A 22,330-nucleotide genomic window follows, 5' to 3' on the forward strand; every position below is an offset into this window, starting at 1 on the left:
AGACGGTACAATACGACTGGTAGCCGTCCTCGTCATGTCCGAGGTGCTCCTGGTCGCCTGTGTGAGGTCGATCAGGAGCGCCTGGGCAGACATGGGCGCAGGGACTAAATTTTTGGTGACCTGACCAGGTCATTCTCTTAAGTCCGGCAGTCAGTCCTATTGAACCGTCTTATGGTGAGCAGGCAGGCAATATGGATTGCTAGCAGTCCTATTGTACCATCTTCTGCCGAGCAGCCATGAGATGTGGATGGCATGCAGTCCTTCTGCACCGTCTGCTGCCAGCCAAAGATGTAAAAGATAGATGGAGTGGATCAAAACAAGAAATAGACCAGATTTGTTTTGTACTCATTTGCCTTCTCCCCTGTCTAGGGGACTCATTCCTCTAGGTCACACTGCAGTCACTCACAGAGAAGGTGCAGCGAGGTAAATCTAGCCATGTATCAATCAGAGGCCAGGCTAACCTCCTTGTTCCAATAAGAACAATAACTTAGGTGCACCATTTCTTTATTGGAACCCTCCGTGAAGTCCTGCCTGAACTACTCCTTGATGTAAAGCCACCCCCTTTCTTGATTTTAGCTCCCTGAAGCCAACCCTGTTAGCCGTGTTGTCAGTCGCCCCTCCCTGCGTCAGAGCAACGGCAAACAATCGTGCATCTGAGTTCAGAGTGCTGTCCAGAGCAGTCACAATGGAGCACTCTGATTGGGCTAAAACATTGTCGCGGGTGGTTCTGGGTACATATTGTCAGGCCCCCGTTCCCTCCCTCCCTTCGTGAAGGCAAGGGCAGACAATCATTTCGCGCCTTTTTTCCTAAGTTACCTGTGCGGACGCCATACCACCGCAAGCATGGAGCCCGCTCAGGTAACCGTCACCGTATGTCTCCTGGGTGCTGGCAGACGCGGTACGGCATTGCTACACAGTAGCAGCAACCCATTGCCTTCTGGCAGCAGACGGTGCAGTATGACTGATAGCCGTCCTCGTCATGTCCGAGGTGCTCCTGGCCACGTCGGCTGGGAGCGCCTGGGCAGACATGGGCGCAGGGACTAGATTTTTGGTGACTTGACCAGGTCATTCTCTTTAGTCCTGCAGTCAGTCCCATTGAACCGTCTAATGGTGAGCAGGCAGGCAATACGGATTGCTAGCAGTCGTATTGTACCATCTTCTGCCGGGCAGGCAAGAGATGACGATGGCTTGCAGTCGTATTGTACCATCTTCTGCCAGGCAGGCAAGAGATGAGGATGGCTAGCAGTCATACTGTACCATCTTCTGCCGAGCAGCCATGAGATGTGGATGGCATGCAGTCCTTCTGCACCGTCTGCTGCCAGCCAAAGATGTAAAAGATAGATGGAGTGGATCAAAACAAGAAATAGACCAGATTTGTTTTGTACTCATTTGTCTCCTCCCCTGTCTAGGGGTCTCATTCCTCTAGGTCACACTGCAGTCACTCACAGAGAAGGTGCAGCGAGGTAAATCTAGCCATGTATCAATCAGAGGCCAGGCTAACCTCCTTGTTCCAATAAGAACAATAACTTAGGTGCACCATTTCTTATTGGAACCCTCCGTGAAGTCCTGCATGAACTACTCCTTGATGTAAAGCCACCCTCTTTGTTGATTTTAGCTCCCTGAAGCCAACCCTGTAAGCCGTGTCGTCAGTCGCCCCTCCCTCCCTCAGAGCAACGGCAGACAATCGTTCCGCGCCTTTTTTCTGTGCGGATGCCATACCAAGGCAAGCATGGAGGCCGCTCAGCTCACTTTGGCAATTAGGAGCACATTAAACACCACACGCATTATCCAGCAGTATATGCAGCACCAGAACCTGGCAAAGCGATACCGGGCGAGGAGGCGACGTCAGCGCGGTCACGTGAGTGATCAGGACATGGACACAGATTTCTCTGAAAGCATGGGCCCTGCCAATGCATGCATCATGGTGCTAACGGGGCAGGTTCATGCGGTGGAACGCCGATTCTGGGCTCGGGAAACAAGCACAGACTGGTGGGACCGCATAGTGTTGCAGGTCTGGGACGATTCCCAGTGGCTGCGAAACTTTCGCATGCGTAAGGGCACTTTCATGGAACTTTGTGACTTGCTTTCCCCTGCCCTGAAGCGCATGAATACCAAGATGAGAGCAGCCCTCACAGTTGAGAAGCGAGTGGCGATAGCCCTGTGGAAGCTTGCAACGCCAGACAGCTACCGGTCAGTTGGGAATCAATTTGGAGTGGGCAAATCTACTGTTGGGGCTGCTGTGATGCAAGTAGCCCACGCAATCAAAGATCTGCTGATATCAAGGGTAGTGACCCTGGGAAATGTGAGGTCATAGTGGATGGCTTTGCTGCAATGGGATTCCCTAACTGTGGTGGGGCCATAGACAGAACCCATATCCCTATCTTGGCACCGGAGCACCAAGCTGGCGAGTACATAAACCGCAAGGGGTACTTTTCAATAGTGCTGCAAGCTCTGGTGGATCACAAGGGACGTTTCACCAACATCAACATGGGATGGCCGGGAAAGGTACATGACGCTCGCATCTTCAGGAACTCTGGTCTGTTTCAAAAGCTTCAAGAAGGGACTTTATTCCCAGACCAGAAAATAACTGTTGGTGATGTTGAAATGCCTATATGTATCCTTGGGGACCCAGCCTACCCCTTAATGCCATGGCTCATGAAGCCGTACACAGGCAGCCTGGACAGTAGTCAGGAGCTGTTCAACTACAGGCTGAGCAAGTGCAGAATGGTGGTAGAATGTGCATTTGGACGTTTAAAGGCACGCTGGCGCAGTTTACTGACTCGCTTAGACCTCAGCGAAACCAATATTCCCACTGTTATTACTGCTTGCTGTGTGCTCCACAATATCTGTGAGAGTAAGGGGGAGACGTTTATGGCGGGGTGGGAGGTTGAGGCAAATCGCCTGGCTGCTGGTTACGCGCAGCCAGACACCAGGGCGGTTAGAAGAGCACAGGAGGGTGCGGTACGCATCAGAGAGGCTTTGAAAACCAGTTTCATGACTGGCCAGGCTACAGTGTGAAAGTTCTGTTTGTTTCTCCTTGATGAAACCCCCCGCCCCTTGGTTCACTCTACTTCCCTGTAAGCTAACCACCCTCTCCTCCTCCCTTCGATCACCGCTTGCAGAGGCAATAAAGTCATTGTTGCTTCACATTCATGCATTCTTTATTCATTCATCACACAAATAGGGGGATGATTACCAAGGTAGCCCAGGAGGGGTGGTGGAGGAGGGAAGGAAAATGCCACACAGCACTTTAAAAGTTTACAACTTTATTGAATGACAGCCTTCTTTTTTTGGGCAATCCTCTGTGGCGGAGTGGCTGGTTGGCCGGTGGCCCCCCCACCGCGTTCTTGGGCGTCTGGGTGTGGAGGCTATGGAACTTGGGGAGGAGGGCGGTTGGTTACACAGGGGCTGTAGTGGCAGTCTGTGCTCCAGCTGCCTTTGCTGCAGCTCAACCATACACTGGAGCATACTGGTTTGATCCTCCAGCAGCCTCAGCATTGAATCCTGCCTCCTCTCATCACGCTGCCGCCACCTTTCAGCTTCAGCCCTCTCTTCAGCCCGCCACTTACTCTCTTCAGCCCGCCACTTACTCTCTTCAGCCCGCCACCTCTCCTCCCGGTCATTTTGTGCTTTCCTGCACTCTGACATTATTTGCCTCCACGCATTCGTCTGTGCTCTGTCAGTGTGGGAGGACAGCATGAGCTCGGAGAACATTTCATCTCGAGTGCGTTTTTTTTTCTTTCTAATCTTCACTAGCCTCTGGGAAGGAGAAGATCCTGTGATCATTGAAACACATGCAGCTGGTGGAGAAAAAAAAAGGGACAGCGGTATTTAAAAAGACACATTTTATAAAACAATGGCTACAGTCTTTCAGGGTAAACCTTGCTGTTAACATTACATACATAGCACATGTGCTTTTGTTACAAGGTCGCATTTTGCCTCCCCCCACCGCGTGGCTACCCCCTCAACCCTTCCCCCTCCCTGTGGCTAACAGCGGGGAACATTTCTGTTCAGCCGCAGGCAAACAGCCCAGCAGGAATGGGCTCCTCTGAGTGTCTCCTGAAGAAAAGCACCCTATTTCAACCAGGTGACCATGGATTGTATCTCACTCTCCTGAGGGTAACACAGAGAGATAAAGAACGGATGTTGTTTGAACGCCAGCAAACATACACTGCAATGCTTTGTTGTACAATGATTCCTGAGTACGTGTTACTGGCCTGGAGTGGTAAAGTGTCTTACCATGAAGGACGCAATAAGTCTGCCCTCCCCAGAAACCTTTTGCAAAGGCTTTGGGAGTATATCCAGGAGAGCTGCGAATGCCAGGGCAAATTAATCCTTTCACATGCTTGCTTTTAAACCATGTATAGTATTTTAAAAGGTACACTCACCGGAGGTCCCTTCTCCGCCTGCTGGGTCCAGGAGGCAGCCTTGGGTGGGTTCGGGGGGTACTGGCTCCAGGGTGAGAAACAGTTCCTGGCTGTCGGGAAAACTGGTTTCTCCGCTTGCTTGCTGTGAGCTATCGACAACATCATCATCATCTTCTTCGTCCCCAAAACCTGCTTCCGTATTGCCTCCATCTCAATTGAAGGAGTCAAACAACACGGCTGGGGTAGTGGTGGCTGAACCCCCTAAAATGGCATGCAGCTCATCATAGAAGCGGCATGTTTGGGGCTCTGACCCGGAGCGGCCGTTCACCTCTCTGGTTTTCTGGTAGGCTTGCCTCAGCTCCTTCAGTTTCACGCGGCACTGCTTCGGGTCCCTGTTATGGCCTCTGTCCTTCATGCCGTGGGAGATTTTGACAAATGTTTTGGCATTTTGAAAACTGGAACGGAGTTCTGATAGCACGGATTCCTCTCCCCATACAGCGATCAGATCCCGTACCTCCCGTTCGGTCCATGCTGGAGCTCTTTTGCGATTCTGGGACTCCATCATGGTCACCTCTGCTGATGAGCTCTGCATGGTCACCTGCAGCTTGCCATGCTGGCCAAACAGGAAATGAGATTCAAAAGTTCGCGGTTCTTTTCCTGTCTACCTGGCCAGTGCATCTGAGTTGAGAGTGCTGTCCAGAGCGGTCAAAATGGAGCACTCTGGGATAGCTCCCGGAGGCCGATACCGTTGAATTGTGTCCACAGTACCCCAAAGTCGACCTGGCAAGGCCGATTTAAGCGCTAATCCACTTGTCAGGGGTGGAGTAAGGAAATCGATTTTAAGAGCCCTTTAAGTCGAAATAAAGGGCTTCATCGTGTGGACGGGTGCAGGTTTACATCGATTTAATGCTGCTAAATTCGACCTAAAGTCCTAGTGTAGACCAGGGCCTAGTCTCTTAATGTTACCAAGTCCCGCAGCCTATGCAGCTTTTGGACAATCAAGGGCCTGTCTGGTTGATGGCCCAAGCAATGAACACTACATGAAACAGTCAGATATACCTTGTTCATTCCTCCTTGCCTGTTCAGCCACAATCCATGTGTGCAAAACACACCAGAAGGGCCAAGGAGAATGGGAACACAGGGAGGACACAATTCCAGCAACAGTGAAACTGCTACGGTGGCAATATTTGTAGTTGGGCTATTTTGCACTTTTGTTTGTTTGCTTTCTTAACATGCACTGTTTTTGTTTACTGTCTTTTACATCTTGATGACAGCTGGTCAGCCCTATAAAGGTTTTAAAATTATAATTTTTATGTACGTGCATGTTTAAAAGAAAGTGTCTAATTTGCAAACAAGGCTACATGAGCAGGTTCTATTAAATTAATTAAAATGAAACTTCATCAGAGTAATCCACAAACTGTGCGTTGAGGTATATAAACAGTTTTAATAAAATGCATAATAAAATTCATTAAAAGAAGTCTTCCTGAGCTGCCCCATCCTCAGCAATTGTGGGATGAATGGGCATAATTTAAGTGTGGAATAATTATACTATGTCATTCACCTTCATCCATGTCACCCTGCAAGCATATTATGTGGGCACACAAAGCATCTCTGATTTCCCTTATGTGTGTGGATCCTACCCCAGTAATGACAAGTGCACTTTCTGATTGCTTGCACCATTACAGCAATTCAGCAGTGTCTTGAGCCCACTTCTGGTGAAATGGCTCACCTTTGGCCTCACAGATGTTGTGCAGTGCATCACAGGCCACAGTAATGCACAAGACATTGACAGCATTGACATCCAAATGGTTCTGAAGGCACTGCCATGTGGATTTCAGTCTGCCAAATGCACATTCCATCACCATCCTACAACTACTGAGCATGTTGTTAAACCTTCTTTGGCCAGGCCCTCTGAGATCAGGATACAGTTTCATAAGCCATGTGTAGAAGGAAATACCTGCTGTCCCCTAGAATAACAGTGTGAACAGTGACTTCATTTATAACAATGTCCGTTGTGGGCGACCAGGGCCTGCATAATGATGGAATAGTACTCTTTGTGGTTTATGTTCTTGTGCTCCTTACAAAGGGCAAACTATGGTCATTGATAGCCCCAGCGCAGCTTGGGAAGCCCTTCTCTCAAAAACAGCAATTATTTCAGGGACATTGTTTATGTCCCCAATCTTTGGAAAAAACACAGTCCTGATTGCCTCACAAACCTCCACCACCACAATCCTCATAGTTGACTTGCCAACACCAAACTGGGTAGTCCTGTAGCAGTCTGGGATAGCCAGCTTCCAGGTGCAATAGAGGTCCCCTTCTGGACTAGCATGGCCTCCCTCTGTGTGTGGCCTGATGCTGGCGGATCAGGGCAAGCTGCTCACACAGCTCTGAGAATGTCTGCTTCCTCATGCGAAAGTTCTGGAGCCATTGCTGGTCATCCCAGGTCCCTGTGATCCCATCAGTCTATGCTCATGTCAGTCATCTAAAAGTTCAAGTCTATATATGGGGAATCTGCACTTATGCCAGAGCAACATCAGCTGGGTCATGGATGCTATCTGTGCCCCCATTTGAGGTGTGCCTTTGATAGGACAAATACTGTTGCCAAATTGTCCACCAGTGCCTTACAGATGTTCTTCCTGATTCCCAAAACAGGAGTGACAGCATGAGCAGAAGTCCTTCATTGGCACTGGAGCCATGTTGCTGGCTCCAGTTGCAGGGAGTGTGCACACCTAAAAAATGTCTTGGCTGATTGTGTTGATGGCCTAAGAGCACTTCCGGTCAAGTACTGTGGGATGGACAGACAGGTTTCCCACAATACACCATGAACCAAGCCCTAGAGCAGCTTTAGCTAGTAAGGGTGCAACGATCCCTGAGATATGCCCCAAGAAACCACAGCATCTGACTCGTGTGCGCATACTGCAGTATGGATGCATCAGCACAGATATGAGGCTCATGTATCAATGCTATGTGGATGTTCAAGTGCGAGCTTGGAAAGAGTGGGTCTGTAAGGGGGGGGAACATAGACCTGGATTTAGTATACAGTGTAGAGCTTGTACTCAGCTTCCTAACCTATGCTGAAGCCCATGCCACCACATCCACATTGCTATTGTTACCTATGCATGCTAGATTAAAGTTGTACTACAGTCAAACCTTCATTTGCAGTCCAGAAATACCCTAAAGGTGAGACACGCAGAGGCTACTTTGGCTGTTGGATTACAGTAAACTCTGAAGAGCAGGTCTGTTACTGCTCCATGATCTGTGTGGGAGTATTCTTCTCCACTTCCTCCAGTGACTCTGCCCAGCCTCCACCTTCACTACTCAAGCCCAGAGTTTGATTCAGAATTTGCCTGATATACCTCCCATTGAAATAAATGGAATCCTTTCCATTGACCTTAATGGACTTTGGATTTGTTAATAGGCATGATTTTAATAAAACAGATTGAGATTAATGAATTCTGCCACTAAATTCGTGCACTAATAATTATTCAAGTTCTCAAAATTAGTGTAAGTATGAAAATATGTATTGTACTTGGTAGCTGATTTGGCTCCATCTGTCCAATAAATATTACATACATAAAACTCCCTGTAATAGTTGTCTCTATCAAAACAACTACAGTCTGATTCCTTCAGAGCTATTATAGTTTATCACTTTATATTTTGTTGCATACTTTTATAGCACTAAACAATAAAAATGTATTTAACCAGGAAAATAAGTACTACATAATGCCTGTAGTGAGGCAGAGTGGCATCCCTCCGAGACTGACAGAAAGGGACCACTACACTCCCCCTGGTGGGCGGAACCAAACCAGCCCTGCCCCTGCTGGAAGTGCTGGGGCGGGACAGAAAATATAAAGAGAGCGTCCCACAATTCAGTTGGGATGGAGGCCAATGTCTCAAGCCCTCCAGGACTCCGGACCAGGTCCTCAGCCACCCCCATGCCCTGCCACCGAAGGGGTCCGAGGATGGAAAGGAGTTACTGGGACTACTGTTGGCTGCCTACCTAGAAGCCGCTCAGGACATGTGGCCAATGGAGCCATGCCAACAAACTGCAGTAAGAAGTAGCCCAGAGGAACCAGACAGTGTGGTTGTGCTGCCTGGAAGCGAGTCAGTGTGTTTCAGTGGGATCCCTGCTGACCCAGTGGCAAAACTACCTGCCACTGTTAAGGCCCTGGGCTGGGACCCGGTGGAGTAGGTGGGCCAAGGTTCCCCCACCCCCTGGGTGGTGGCTTACTCACCCCAGGCTGGAAGACCTGTGCCTGGTTTGTGGACTGCCCCAGCCAGGAGGCCGCAGGCCCCTAGACTAGAATTGCTGTTTGTCCCTTCCAGGAGGCTCTGGGCTAAAGACTGTGTTGTGTGGCCCCACACAGAAGGCCAGAGCTTCTAGACCGCTGATGGACTGTTTGCTGTCTGACACAGTGAGGCAGAGCGGCCCTCCTCTGAGCCTGACAGGGAGAGACCATGACAGCCTAAATATGCATATCAGTTTACACAAGACCATCCTTTTTCAGAACTGCTGCTGTCTCTAAGGGCAAATAAACTTATAATCTAGACAACATTTTCTTTCCTGTTTCTTTTTAAAAACCTCAAAGAGCACTGTCAAGAGAATCAGCATAAATTAAAAAAATGTGATGCTAACAGCTTGCATTACTAATTTACTCCACTTATCCTATTTACTTTTTGTACTTGCTCATCTTGAACAGTGAAACTAAACCGATCAGTTTACTTTCTATGTTTTGTGCACTAGCATAATGGCTGTTGTGTTTGGGTTACCAGCACGCAGGAGAATGTTTAGGACTCTTTCCTGCTTCACCTCTCTCCCTCTCCCCTCCAAAAAAAAAGAATCTGTTTGCTGAAATTAAGAATAAATTAAATTCAAACATACACATTTAAAAAAACAAACACACAAAAAATTAACTCTAAAATCCAAATCTAAAATCCAAGTGGCACTAAACTGTTTGGCCACTTTGGCACTAAACTTCACAGACAAAGAAAAATTTTGGAAGAAGTACACAAAGAAAAACGATAGAATTCTTTCACAAGCCAACAGATGTCAGTTCAAAGTTAAGGTTGATGCTAATGTTTTATGCCACACAAAATTGGGTTGTGTGTTGATTTCTGCCACAAACTAAACATTATTTATAACATTGTTTTTTGTACAAATATTTGCTGCCTTACTGAAGCAAAATCAGTTTAATGCTTTCTATATCCTTGGAGGTTCAACACAGGACTTTACAATTCTGCACTCTTATCCCTTAGTTTCTCGCTGTTCTTAGCTAACATTATGCCAAGGGTACAGTGAATATAAAGGTACAAACTAGGGCTGTCGATTAATCGCAGTTAACTCACGCAATTAAGTAAAAAAAATTAATCGCAATAAAAATTAATTGTGATTAATTTCAGCTTTAATCACACTGTTAAACAATAGAATACCAATTGAAACGTATTAAATATTTTTGATGTTTTCCTACGTTTTCAAATATGTTGATTTCAATTACAACAGAATACAAAGTATACACTGCTCACTTTGTATTATTATTTTTTATTACAAATAGTTGTACTGTAAAAATGATAAACAAAAGAAATAGTATTTTTCAATTCACCTCATACAAGTACTATAGTGCAATCTCTTTATCGTGAAAGTGCAACTTAAAAATGTAAATTTTTTTGTCACATAACTGCACTCAAAAACAGAACAATGTACAACTTTAGAGCCTACAAGTCCACTCAGTCCTACTTCTTGTTTAATCAACTGCAAAGACAAACAAGTTTGTTTACATTTATGGGAGATAATGTTGTCCACTTCTTATTTACAGTGTCACCAGAAAGTGAGAATAGGCATTTGCATGGCACTTTTGTAACTGGCATTGCAAGGTATTTACATGCCAGATATGCAGGGCCGGTGCAACCACTAGACGAACTAGGTGGTCGCCTAGGGCACCAAGTGGTTGGGGGCGGCCAAAAACATGCTCCGGGGAGGCGGTGGAGCAGAGGTGAGCTGGGCAGGGGGGTGCGGGGAGGACCGCCTGCAGCAAGTAACGGGGGGGGGGGGCGGCGCGCAGGGGAACCGCTCCCCGCCCCTGCTCACCTCTGCTCCCCCTCCTCCCCTGAGCACGCTGCCCTGCTCTGCTTCTCTCCATCCCAGGCTTGCACGCCAAACAGCTGATTGGCGCTGCAAGCCTGGGAGGTGGGAGAAGTGGTGGCGGCGGTGTGCTCCGGGAGGAGCCGGAGCAGAGGTGAGCTGGGGCGGGGAGCTGCCGCACGGCGGAGAGTCGCCGCATGCGGCTCTCCGGGCCGAGGGGAGCTGCCGCAGAGGGGCACCGAGGGGGGGGGGGCGAGGTGAGCTGCCGCAGGGGGGTTGCCGAGGGGAGCTGCCGCAGGGCGGGCGCTGAGGAGAGGGAGAGGCAGAGGGAGGGGGGCCGAGGGAGCACCTCAGGGCGGAGGGGGGGCGGGGTGCTGCCGCAGGGCTCCTGGAGGTGGGGGGGGGCGCAAGGTGGAAGTTTCCCCTAGGGCGCGAAACAACCTTGCACCAGCCCTGCAGATATGCTAAACATTCATATGTCCCTTCATGCTTCGGCTACCATTCCAGAGGACATGCTTCCATGCTGATGACGCTCGTTAAAAAAATAATGCATTAAGTAAATTTGTGACTGAACTCCTTGGGGGAGAATTGTATGTCCCCTGTTCTGTTTAACCTTCATTCTGCCATATATTTCATGTTCTAGCAGTCTCGGATGATGACTCAGCACGTTGTTTGTGTTAAGAACACTTTCGCTGCAGATTTGACAAAACACAAAGAAGGTACCAATGTGAGATTTCTAAAGATAGCTAGAACACTCGACCCGAGGTTTAATAATCTGAAGTGCCTTCCAAAATCTGAGCAGGACGAGGTATGGAGCACGCTTTCAGAAGTCTTAAAAGAGCAACACTCCGATGCAGAAACTACAGAACCCGAACCACCAAAAAAGAAAATCAACCTTCTGCTGGTGGCATCTGACTCAAAGATGATGAAAATGAACATGCATCTGTCTGCACTGTTTTGGATTGTTATAGAGCAGAACCCATCATCAGCATGGATGCATGTCCTCTGGAATGGTGGTTGAAGCATGAAGGGACATATGAATTTTTAGTGCATCTGGCATGTAAATATCTTGCGACGTTGGCTACAACAGTGCCATGTGAACGCCTGTTCTCACTTTCAGGTGACATTATGAACAAGAAGCAGGCAGCATTATCTCCTGCAAATGTAAACAAACTTGTTTGTCTGAGCAACGGGCTGAACAAGAAATAGGACTGAGTGGACTTGTAAGCTCTAAAGTTTTACATTGTTTTATTTTTGAATGCAGGTTTCTTTGTACATAATTCTACATTTGGAAGTTCAACTTTCATGACAGAGATTGCACTACAGTACTTGTATTATGTGAATTGACAAATACTCTTTCGTTTGTTTTTTACAGTGCAAATATTTGTAATCAAAAATGAATATAAAGTGATCCCTGTACATTTTGTAATTGAAATCAATATATTTGAAAATGTATAAAACATCCAAAAATATTTAAACAAATGGTATTCTATTATTGTTTAACAGTGCAATTAATCGCACGATTGTGATTAATTTTTTAAATTGCACGATTAATTGCTTGACAGCCCTAGTAGAAACATTAGAAAATTTAGTTTTTCAGTTTTAATTTTTTTCCCTAAAAGACCCACATCATAACCCCAAATTTTGACAAACAAATGTCCAAAATATGATTCTCCAATCCTGCAAACATGGATATGTTTAACTTTACTCACATGAGTAGTCCCATTGAAGTCAATGTCTTTGCTGCATTATATTATAGCTTTCTAAACACATAGGGTCCAATTTCTAGGACCACTCCACCTGTTTGGTGCCATTCACAAAGCAACCAGAAAGTTGGATTATCCAGGTCCCTAAAGACTTCATTTGTTTAAGGGGAACCCACACATTACACAGAGCTAGCATAAGTGGCTCTATCAAAGTGCCCAACGTAACCCCATGGAAGAAAAGAAGTGTAAGTCAAGTCATCACCAAGCTAGTGGCAAGCCATGGCTGTTAGAATATACCCTTTGTGTTGTGGGCAGTTAGGAGTAACTGAAAGCAACATCCATGTTACTCCAGGGCCCAGACATGCCCTTGGCCAATGGCAAGATCAGGGGAATGCAAAGGTGGCTAAGAGACACCCCAATTGCTGTCACCCCAAATGTGCTGACCGTATGTCAGCCCATATGGTATACTTCCTGGTGAAAGATGTGTTTAGAAACCAGTAATATAAATGGAAACTGATTTAGAACACTTGTTGGGTTATGTTTGTTTGTTTGTTTGTTTACAGTGGAGAGAGGGAACATTTCTGAAAAATAAATATAATACATGCAATAAATGTAAGTGCTGATTTTGAGCACTTGCATTGAACAACAATGGGGAGGGCATTTTTCACAACTGATCAGTTGTTTGGATTAAAAAATCCTAGTGGAAGAGACACAAGTGATCTGACCTCTCATTAAACAAGAGTAGAGTACACATGGCATGATACTGTTTCCCCTTCTACTACTAGTACATTGTTATGTGTGATGTCTCCGATGGGCTTGATTCTGCAACCACTGAAGACAACTGGGGCTTCACTAGTGATTTCTACAGGAGAAGGGAATTGGATCCAGCAGTAGAAGGGGGATGGAATGGTGAAAGAAGGTTCCATAGGAGTTGGAAATGGGAAATCAGCAAGGACCCAGATGGAGGGAACAGATAGAGAAGGAAGATTAATAGAAAGCAAGACACGGTGTGTGAGAAGGGGAGAAGAAGCTGAAGACAGACTAATCAGCAGTTCAAAAGAATAACTGGCAGAGGTGAGAAGAGCAGTGGACGCATCAAAGAAAGAAAAATGGATTGAAAAACTCATCTGATGTCTCAGTTACTACGAGTCTGGTAATAAAAATTTTCCTGGCTCAGCAGGTTGCTGTGTGGAACATGCTAGCTAAGTAGGATTAGTCAAATAGCTGCTGGTAGCATGTCTGCATTCACACAAGTGTTGATTAATCTTGATTTCTTAAGGTTTGTAGTCATCATGAAGATCACCACCACAATTCTGGCTATAAGATGGCCTCAGGGTCTTGCTGAGATGATAGCCATCCATAGTCATTCTTTAGTTTAGACTGGTTTTCGGTATCTATCTGACCTGGGAGCAGGAGCCCAGGACAGGGACTCTGTGCTAAGGCACATGGTCTTTCCTGGAACAACAGCTGTTAAAAAATATGCATTGTCCTGAATACTTAAAGGAACTACAGAAATCTCACTCTGAAAGATGGTCTTGATTTGTTTACTATGGTTACATACACAAAAAAGTGTCGGGGGGGGAGGGGCAGTCTCATGATTTCTGTGAGTCTGCATGTGGACTCTTGTCATGAAAAGTGTTCACTCTGTCTGTTCATAAAAATGTATAGATTTTAAGGTCAAAAGGGACCACAATGACCAATTAGTCTGACCCCCTGCATAATGAAGGCTACAGCATTTAATCTGGTGAATTCTGAATATAAACCAAGAACATGTAGTTGAACTAGAAGTAAGGCTTTTAGAAAGTCATCTAATTTTTATGTAAATACTCTAAATGATGGAGAATTTAACACATCTCTTGGAGTCTCTAAAAACATATTAATTTCTGATTTCTATTCCTTAGAAAGGGAAGGAAAAAATAATTTCAGGCAGTCTCAGTCAATCACTACTAGTTCCCTTTAGGCAAGTGGATCAGAACGCAGGGGATCAGATCTTTTTTTGGTGGGGAAGAAAGGAAAAAGGAAGAAGAAAAGAGGGTATTCACCTTGTGATATTGGTGAAAATGTTTTGTGAAAGATGCTTTTACAATCCACTGAAAAAGGAAACTTCTGTATGTGTTTCTGCGATTAATTTAGGTGCCTATGCTCCTGCTTAGACTCAGGAGAGGGAACAATTCTTGATCCTGATAGCATTATTTTGGCCCAAGCGGATACAGTACTTTAGTTCTTTTACAGACATGGCCAGCGATATTCCCTCTGAACCAAGACACCTCACTCTCTCATCTTGGGAATTCTCTCAGCTACAATGTGCCTCTCTTCAAGCAACAATCCATAGGAAAGGTGTTGACAGACAGGTGTTCTCAGTCCTCCTGGCTTTCAAGGAAGGAATTTATCAGAAGGACATACCATTTTAAAGGGAAAGGTTTATGGTGTGGTGCACACAAGGCCTTATATGCCCCTACATCAACAATGTTCCAATCTCCTTTCCATTTGACATCTACTTTAAAGTCTGTCCCTCCATGTTCATTTGGTAGCTAAAAGAAGGCAGAACAATGTTTTGCAACTGTTTGCATCACATTATGTAGGGCTTAATGATTTTGGCCCCTCCCCTATATTATTAAGCCACTGGTGTCATGGTATATAAATGTAGTCCTGACAAAGCTCCTTTTGAGCCATTCACTACCTGTGAGTTCAAGTTTCCTGATGATGGCTCATTTCTAGAAGACAGATTTCACCTGATAGGATAACAGAGATTGAAGCTCTTGATTGATACATATTATACCAAATTTTACAAAAATAAGCAGAATTAGGAATCATCAACAATCCTTTTAGTAAATGTTGACAGACTTCCTTTTATCAGCATATTGTCCATGATGTATGTTCAGATGTGAGGGTCCTTAAGGTTTTCCTTGAAATGTACTAGAGGCCTCAGAGAACCAGCTCATCTTCAACTGTAAGATACCAATTTCTTCATCAATGAAGTCAATAAGTGGACATGGCCGAGGAGCTTCTGATTGTATTCCTCACTGGTTGTGTCCTACCTTGCTTGTAGTTTGAAGGTCTTATGTAGGTCTGTGGTCTCTGAGGTTTTCATTGCCAGCCTCAGGAACATTACAGGCAATGCACTAGATTTTGGATTCAGCCTTTCTAGGGAGAAATCAAGCTTCCATCTTCAGGCCTATGTTATCTATTTTTCAGACTGGGGGGATGCCCAGGGCCAAGCTCTCCTATTATGATTGATTTGGTCCTTTCAAGAAGTCCCTACTCTGGCTAACTTGGATGCATTTTCTTTTTCGGGTCCATATGGAGTCTCTCAAGGACTCTTGTATTTATGCTTCATTGTTGTAGGTATCTACTGCAGCCTTTTATTTAAGAAAAAGCAAAATAACATAGCTGTTATTTTTCAATAGGTCTTTGTTAAGAGAGACCTATTGTGTAGCCTATTTTATTTTATTTGCACTATCCTTCAAGCTACTTACTGTCCTTACAGGATTCTTATGTTTAGAGAGTATCTTTAAAGAAGAGAAAATTACTTACCTTGTAATTCTGCTTCTTTGAAGATATTATCTCAGGATTCTCATTCTCCCACCTAGCTCCCCTAAGTTTGGAGGATGCTGTTTTCAAATAGCGTTTCCATTCGTGGTGCTCAGCATTAGAATATCCTCAAGAGTTTGTTTTTGTATACCATCCCTAGTGTTAGGAAATGTATTTTAGTATTAGTACTTCACCTTTCTGTTAAAAAAGAAACTGATAATTGATGGTATCAATTTGCTTTCCAAGTAAAAAGGCGGAAGTTACATCTGCTGGTGCGTGTGTGATTGTGAGAGAACTCTCTCTCTGCAACTTGTCGGCTTTGGGGATTCTAGCTAACCTCATGATGGAAGCCTCTCTCATCTTAATCTGATGCAAAATTACTCCTCCCATCCTCACCCATTTACAGACTCTGGGGTACCTGCTTCTTTTTGTTCTGCCTTTTGGTAACTTTTCACTGCTTCCATCAGACAAGAGGAGGAAGTGTTTTCTCCCAGCGAGAGCAAACCCATTGTCCGAAGGTGTTTTACTTTGAATAGACGATCAGTTGAGTACTGATCACTCACCATTGTCTCTGGCCTGGCAGAGAGTAACACAGTCCTGCTATCTCATGGTGGATCCACATACATATATAGGCTTCTCATGACACAGTAATTTCATGATTCAGTTTAATAAAATCTCAGACAATTCAGAAGTGATATGGAGAAAACCCCCAAATCGTCATGCAAAGCAAGTAATTTTCCTATTCAGATGAGGCACAGTTTGGTTCATAGGGGCAATTCCTCAGAACTATCAGAAGTGGAGTAAAAGTATTTGAAGTAGCAGATATGAGAGATCTACACACTATACTCTGTCTCCAATGCTCTTTAGCTATATGTATGGTAGGAATAGAGCAAAAACAAGAAGTACAACTGTGTTGAGTATGGAAGAGATGAGAAAGAAACAGATAGTTGGTGAATTGCAGTTGTTAATGTACTGCTACTGTGCTCTCTATAGAAGGCTCTCATTCCTGCTCTCTGTTCCTACTGTCTGGTTGGATTGACTCCTCTGGGACCTATGAGGCTGCAGGGGGCAGTAGGTGCCCATATACTAGTTCAGAAACCACTTCTATGCTAGAGGTTATTGTTTAGAAAATTCAAACTAATTGGCATGATAAGTTATAGAAGTGTTGCCAAAATGTAAAGGAAAAGAGACCTCAGCTCTTTATCAGAGGTAGATACAACACATTGTTTTGGTCGTTTAATCTCATATACATTTCTCACTAAGTATCAGGTTGTTGTATAGATTTCATGCTATATTCACCATTATCCTCGTGCACAGGTTTTTCGTTGCTATTGTTTGAAGTCTTTGATCATTTCTCATAATTGATGAAATATCTCCTTCTTCCCTCCTATTTTAGACAACAGAGTAAACAAAATCTCTCCACTTCAGTCTTTTCTGTTATGCTGTTATGGGTTTGTGTGTTTCCACTTCTTGTTAGTTATCGTTGTATATGTGTGGACAGCATACCTTATCTTTACACATATCTGCATTGTGAGATATCCGTTATGGTCATGTGACTATCCTGCTTGTGGTTATTTTTACCTTTCTTCTCAGTGTCTCATATATCATGCTTTTAGGTTTTGGTCTAATGTTTTTAGCATCACTCTGTTAGGTTATGTCTATACTGTGTACCTTACAGCAGCCCAGTTGTGCCGCTACAGCCATGCCATTGTAAGGTACGCAGTGTAGCCTCTCTTTGCTGGCTGGAGCTCTCCTGCTGGCAAAATAAAACTACCCCCAATGAAGCGCACTAACTTTGTCGGAGGGAGAGCATCTCCCACTGACAAAGCGCTGTCCACACCGGCGCTTTTTGTCCTTAAAACTTTTGTTGGTCAGGGGTATGTTTTTCTCACTCCTGACCGACAAAAGTTTTAACAACAAAAGGACAATGTAGACATGAGTTGCAGGCCTTGTGTAAGAAGGGTGTTACAGACAGCAACTATGACCCTAAATTTTTTGGAGGAGGAGTTGTGCCTTGTTTATAGGTGTTCTCTGCTCTTAGAGAACAGATGGTGCTATAACCCATGCTGCAGACTGACAACTTACTCACCCTAACTGGAAATGACAACTCTGTTTCACACCAACTTAAAACAATTGTTTTCCTTCTACATTTTCATGAAAACATGCATCGGAGGAAAGAGGTAGGTGTGTGTCTCACTCTAGCCTGGTGCTTAAGAGTATTGGCCTGGACTACACGAGACACAAATTCGAGTTCCTGCTCCGTTTGATTCAGAGCAAGAACATGAACCTAGGTCTCCCCCACATCCCAGCTAAATATCCTAACCTACCCACCTATAGAGCCTCTGCCCAGGACCCAAAAAATTTCCACATGAAAGTTACATTTAATCTTTGCCAAGACAGCATATTTTGCCAAAACATTTCAGCCAGCTGTTCTCACTGCAGCTATTCCTAATATTACGGGGCTTAATACAAACTATCTACCCGCCACATATGGTCCCTGCTTCTCCCACACCTGATGAGCACCCAGGACCACCACATTTGGGGATTGCTCTACTCCCTGCACTCAGCTATCCTGCAGTTTTTCTTCTATAACAGTTGTTCCTCTTTGGAAACAACTCTCCACTGAAGCCAGTACCTGGGAAAATGCTGCACACTCTAGCAGTTCTCACATTTCCAGTCTCTACATGGTGTTCCCAGCAATCGGGAGCAGCATCTGCATTCAAAGCAGGAACCAATGGACACTGATGACATCATCAGTATTTTCTACAGTTTTGAAGAGCTATTCTCTCCTCCATTCTGATTACGTTTGCTCCAGTCTCTTCACCTTGGCTTCACTCCTCACCTACTCAGTCACCTTCTCCCACTTTCTTTCACTTATCCCCACTCACTATAACCCCCTAAACACCTCCCCCAAAATAAAAGGAACAGACATGCCATTTGCTACGATTGGATTGTTCACAACGCTTCCTCTAGACCGTCAGGTTACATCATATAGCCTTGGGGGCAGGGACCATCTGCTTTGTTTGAGCAGCGCCTAGCACAGCGGAGCTCCCCCCTTCTCGCCCGCTCCCTCATGCTAGGGAAACAACATGAACGATAGAGGTAGCCTGTAGCGCCTGCACTGCATGGGCTGTACCTGGCCCTACTCCCCTGTGTGTGGGGGGTGGGGGAGGGTGCGACTGGCAGATGCCCAGATGCTCCTGCACCCACCCCTCCGTGGGGCAGCCAAGCCCCATAGGTCCAAGGCCCGGTTCTGCCCCAGCCGCACAGCTGAACGCCCCGGAGTAGCCCGGCTGCAGCCCCAGCGACCAGCTCCCGGTCGGGCGTCGCGCCCCCTTGGTAGAGGTGGGGGGAGCGCCGCAGGCAGAAAAGGGCCCCGACGAAGCCCACGTGACTCCACAGGGAAGTAGCTCCGTCCCGGCGGTAGCGTGAACATATCGTTCCGCTTCCCTGTGGCCTGCTCACCGTTTGCTTCCCGGGACGGATCTCCCACCCTCTCTACGATCAGAGCGTTTCCCCGGGTGCAGGAGCGCGCCGAGGAGCGGGCGGCGCACCGGAAAGAGGAACAGCGGTAGTGGGCGACAGCGGGACGCTGATGTGGCGGGACTATTTCTCCTTGGCGGCGGAGGAGGCGGGGGGCGGAGCCAGAACCGTCTCTCCTCGGAAGCTGCAGCCATGATGGAAATTTGAGGCGCTCAGTGTCGCTCGGGCGCGGAGGAGGCCGGGGCTGATGAGAGCGGGCGGCTTGCAGCCCTGTACGCACCGCAGCGCCTGAGCCCGCGCAGACTCGCTTCTCCGTGCGAGCTGCAGCCGGACGCGCCGCCTTCTCCTCCCGCGAGGCAGGGAGCGCCCGCCCGCCCGGCTGCGCGGCCCCATCGCGCGGGCTGCGCCGCCGCCCCGGGCGGGGAGCGGAGCGGAGCGGGACGGGGGGGCCCGACCCGCTGTCACCATTTCTGGGGCCCGGCGCGTTGGAGAGTTCCCCTCTCCGCCTCCATCGCCTCAAAGACGGCGGCGGCGGCGGCGGCACATTCAGGGACCTGGGCCGACTCTAAACCCTTCCGCCGCCGCCGCCGCCGCTCCAGCGCCGCTCGGGGCAGCTGGGGAAGGAGGGGGCCGCCGCCGCCGCCGGGAGCAGCCGCTGCCGCCGCAGGGGGAGGAGGGTTCGCTGCTTCCCCTGTCCGCCGCCTGCGGGCCTCGGGCTGAGCCGCAGAGGCAGGCCCTGTCCACGGTGCCATCCAGCAGTAACAGCAGCCATTACCCGGTCGCCGTCCAGAGCCCAGCGGCCCCCGCTACAGCAGCGGGGAGAGGGGAACCCGCCTCAACCAAGGCGAGGGCCATCTGCATCCTGCAGAAACCGTCACCGCTGCCCTGCCTGTCCTCGCTGTTTCTGAGCAGCCCCCGGCTCCCAGACATGACCGCCATCATCAAAGAGATCGTCAGCAGGAACAAAAGGAGATACCAAGAGGATGGTTTCGACTTAGATTTGACCTGTATCCTTGTCCGACCCGCTCTGGCGCTTTGCTCGCCGTTCCTCTGGGAGCCGTGATCATCTCCCCAGCGACCTGTCGTGTTAATGCTGAGCAGGGATGCGTGTCTGGTCTCCTCCCCTCCCCCTTCCCCAGTGCTGCCATGTTCCTGACTGAATCTGCTTGCTCCCCAGTGCAGCCAGAGCCCAGTCGGGCAGGCTGAGTGCTCGGCCTAGGCCCTGCACCCAGGATAGAAAAGAGATTAAAATGAAAATGAGTGCTGCACCTACAGCTATTGCATCAGACGTGTATAGCAATTACCTAGTGTGTCTGCCTGTGTTGTTTGTATAGCTATGGTCGGCATAATTATTTCGAGCAAAATCAAATTAAAAAGTCAAATGTGTGGCTAGGTCTGTACAGTTATTGTGATTGTAAAATGGTCAGTTTTTAGCAACCGTATTACTTTGTTTTGTGAAAAATTGATGCAGTCTGTTACAGAAAAAGCATATCCCAGGTCGAATGTTGTCTGTCTTCCAGTTGGTTCATGTAGGATTAGGCATGAACATTACCTGTTCTATAGTTGTGTTTTAGGTTCTGTTTCTTATATAGCTCAAAATAGAGATTGAGTAGCTATTTGGTCCCTAATGATGATGATATGCAGATTATTGGGCATTATATTTAGCAAATGGTGATTGCAGAGATTAACACTGGTGCTCATTTGAAATTAAAGCATTTTAGTGTGGCCTGTATTGACATTTCTCTTACTTAGGTGTCCTGTCCCATTTACAGTGATTTCATTGCTCATGTTCAGAATAGTGCTTGTTATCTTGATGTTTGATTTTAGTTCAAGTATAAAACGTAATTGTCCTATTGTGCTGCATGTAGTGATGCCTTTTTCAATTACTAACTTGACTACTTGAATCGGAGACATAATTTTAGTGGATGTGTAGGTTTGATTTGCTGTTACCTGGGTCTTTGTGTAAATACAAAATATGTACTGACAGTGAACAAAGCATACGTTTCCAGTTTTTGACTAAAAATAAGTTTGTTTGAATATAAGAACATAAATAACTATCCATATTAATTTAAAAATTAATCTCTTTAAACACTAATTTGTCCATTTAGTGATATTATATACTGGTAGGTCTTGTGTGCATTAATGTACCTATGCCTATGTGTGTGAGGACATTTCACAAATGAAAATAGGGGATGAGGTTCTTTTTGTCAGCTGACTGATATGTTTTGAATACATAGGACTCTGAGAAATGTGTTCAGGGATATGTAATCTAACTCTGTTAGGACTAAGAAGTCAAACCATGAAACATTAGAACTGCATAGTCCTTTGAACAGATGTAGTATAGTAGCAGCAGTGGACATGTTTGGCTTTGAATGTGTGTTGCAAAGTTAATAGTTTAATACATTACAATACAACCTTATATACTATCAGAATTAAGTTCTGTTTATCACATGCTATTAACTAAAAGTAGAATTTGCTATTATGAAATACCTTTAGTCAAGCATTAAAACTGTCTTAAGTATTGAAAATGGTATTCATTTTTTCAGAAGAAGGTTTGAGTTTACAATGAGTTTACAGTAACATCAAGATAAACTTACTGCTCTTCAGACTGTTATGAGCTGAGTTGCATCACAGATACTAGATTTCTTCTGTATGGAGAGAGCGAAGTGTCTGTAGTACAGAATATGTACTGTTAAATTATTTGGGTCTCAGCCTAAAATTTTGAGGACTATTAAACAAAATGTGTGATCCCAAGAAGTGACCAATTAGATTTTTAAAACACTAGCTGCTACTTAGTAAAGCATTTGTTTTTTAGTCAATATTTTTCATTCTGTTTTGGGAACATACTGATTGATTACAGAATAGCTATTATTTCAGACTTCCATTTTAAGTTCTTTAAACTTCTTATTTCTCTTTAATGTGGATAGTAATACAGACCTGGATTTTCAAGATATAGGTTAATATTATAAAACCTGCAAGACTAATTTCTTGCTCTAAAATAAAACTGACAGACTTCAATTTTATTGGTACACTAAATAGTGTACGTACTTATGACTTCTATAATGATGGTAAAAATGGAAAACAAATAGCAAGAAACCTGATTTCATACTTCTCAGGTTTAGGGATTGTCTTTAAAACATGTTTTCTAAAATGTGTGTCATAAG

General features: G+C 45.8%; 1 protein-coding gene and 1 long non-coding RNA gene across 2 annotated transcripts in view; one reads left to right on the top strand and one right to left on the bottom strand.

The window, feature by feature from the left end:
* Positions 1–3,390: 3,390 nt before the first annotated feature.
* On the bottom strand, positions 3,391–19,410 carry LOC141991029 (uncharacterized). The gene is made up of 3 exons (XR_012640316.1): positions 19,149–19,410; positions 15,687–15,839; positions 3,391–3,800 (listed from the first exon to the last, which is right to left on the bottom strand). It is a non-coding gene; the product is annotated as an uncharacterized LOC141991029 (long non-coding RNA).
* A 538-nt stretch (positions 19,411–19,948) lies between these two features.
* The window catches only part of PTEN (phosphatase and tensin homolog), a 90,293-nt gene continuing 87,911 nt past the window's right edge, over positions 19,949–22,330 (top strand). The window contains exon 1 of the mRNA XM_074959025.1: positions 19,949–20,173. Within this exon, the coding sequence (XP_074815126.1) occupies positions 20,095–20,173 (79 nt within the window). The 5' untranslated portion in view covers positions 19,949–20,094. The remainder of the gene's footprint in view (positions 20,174–22,330) is intronic.

The sequence above is a fragment of the Natator depressus genome, chromosome 7 (genome assembly GCF_965152275.1).
Source record: "Natator depressus isolate rNatDep1 chromosome 7, rNatDep2.hap1, whole genome shotgun sequence".
In the NCBI taxonomy this organism is placed as follows: Eukaryota; Metazoa; Chordata; order Testudines; family Cheloniidae; genus Natator; species Natator depressus.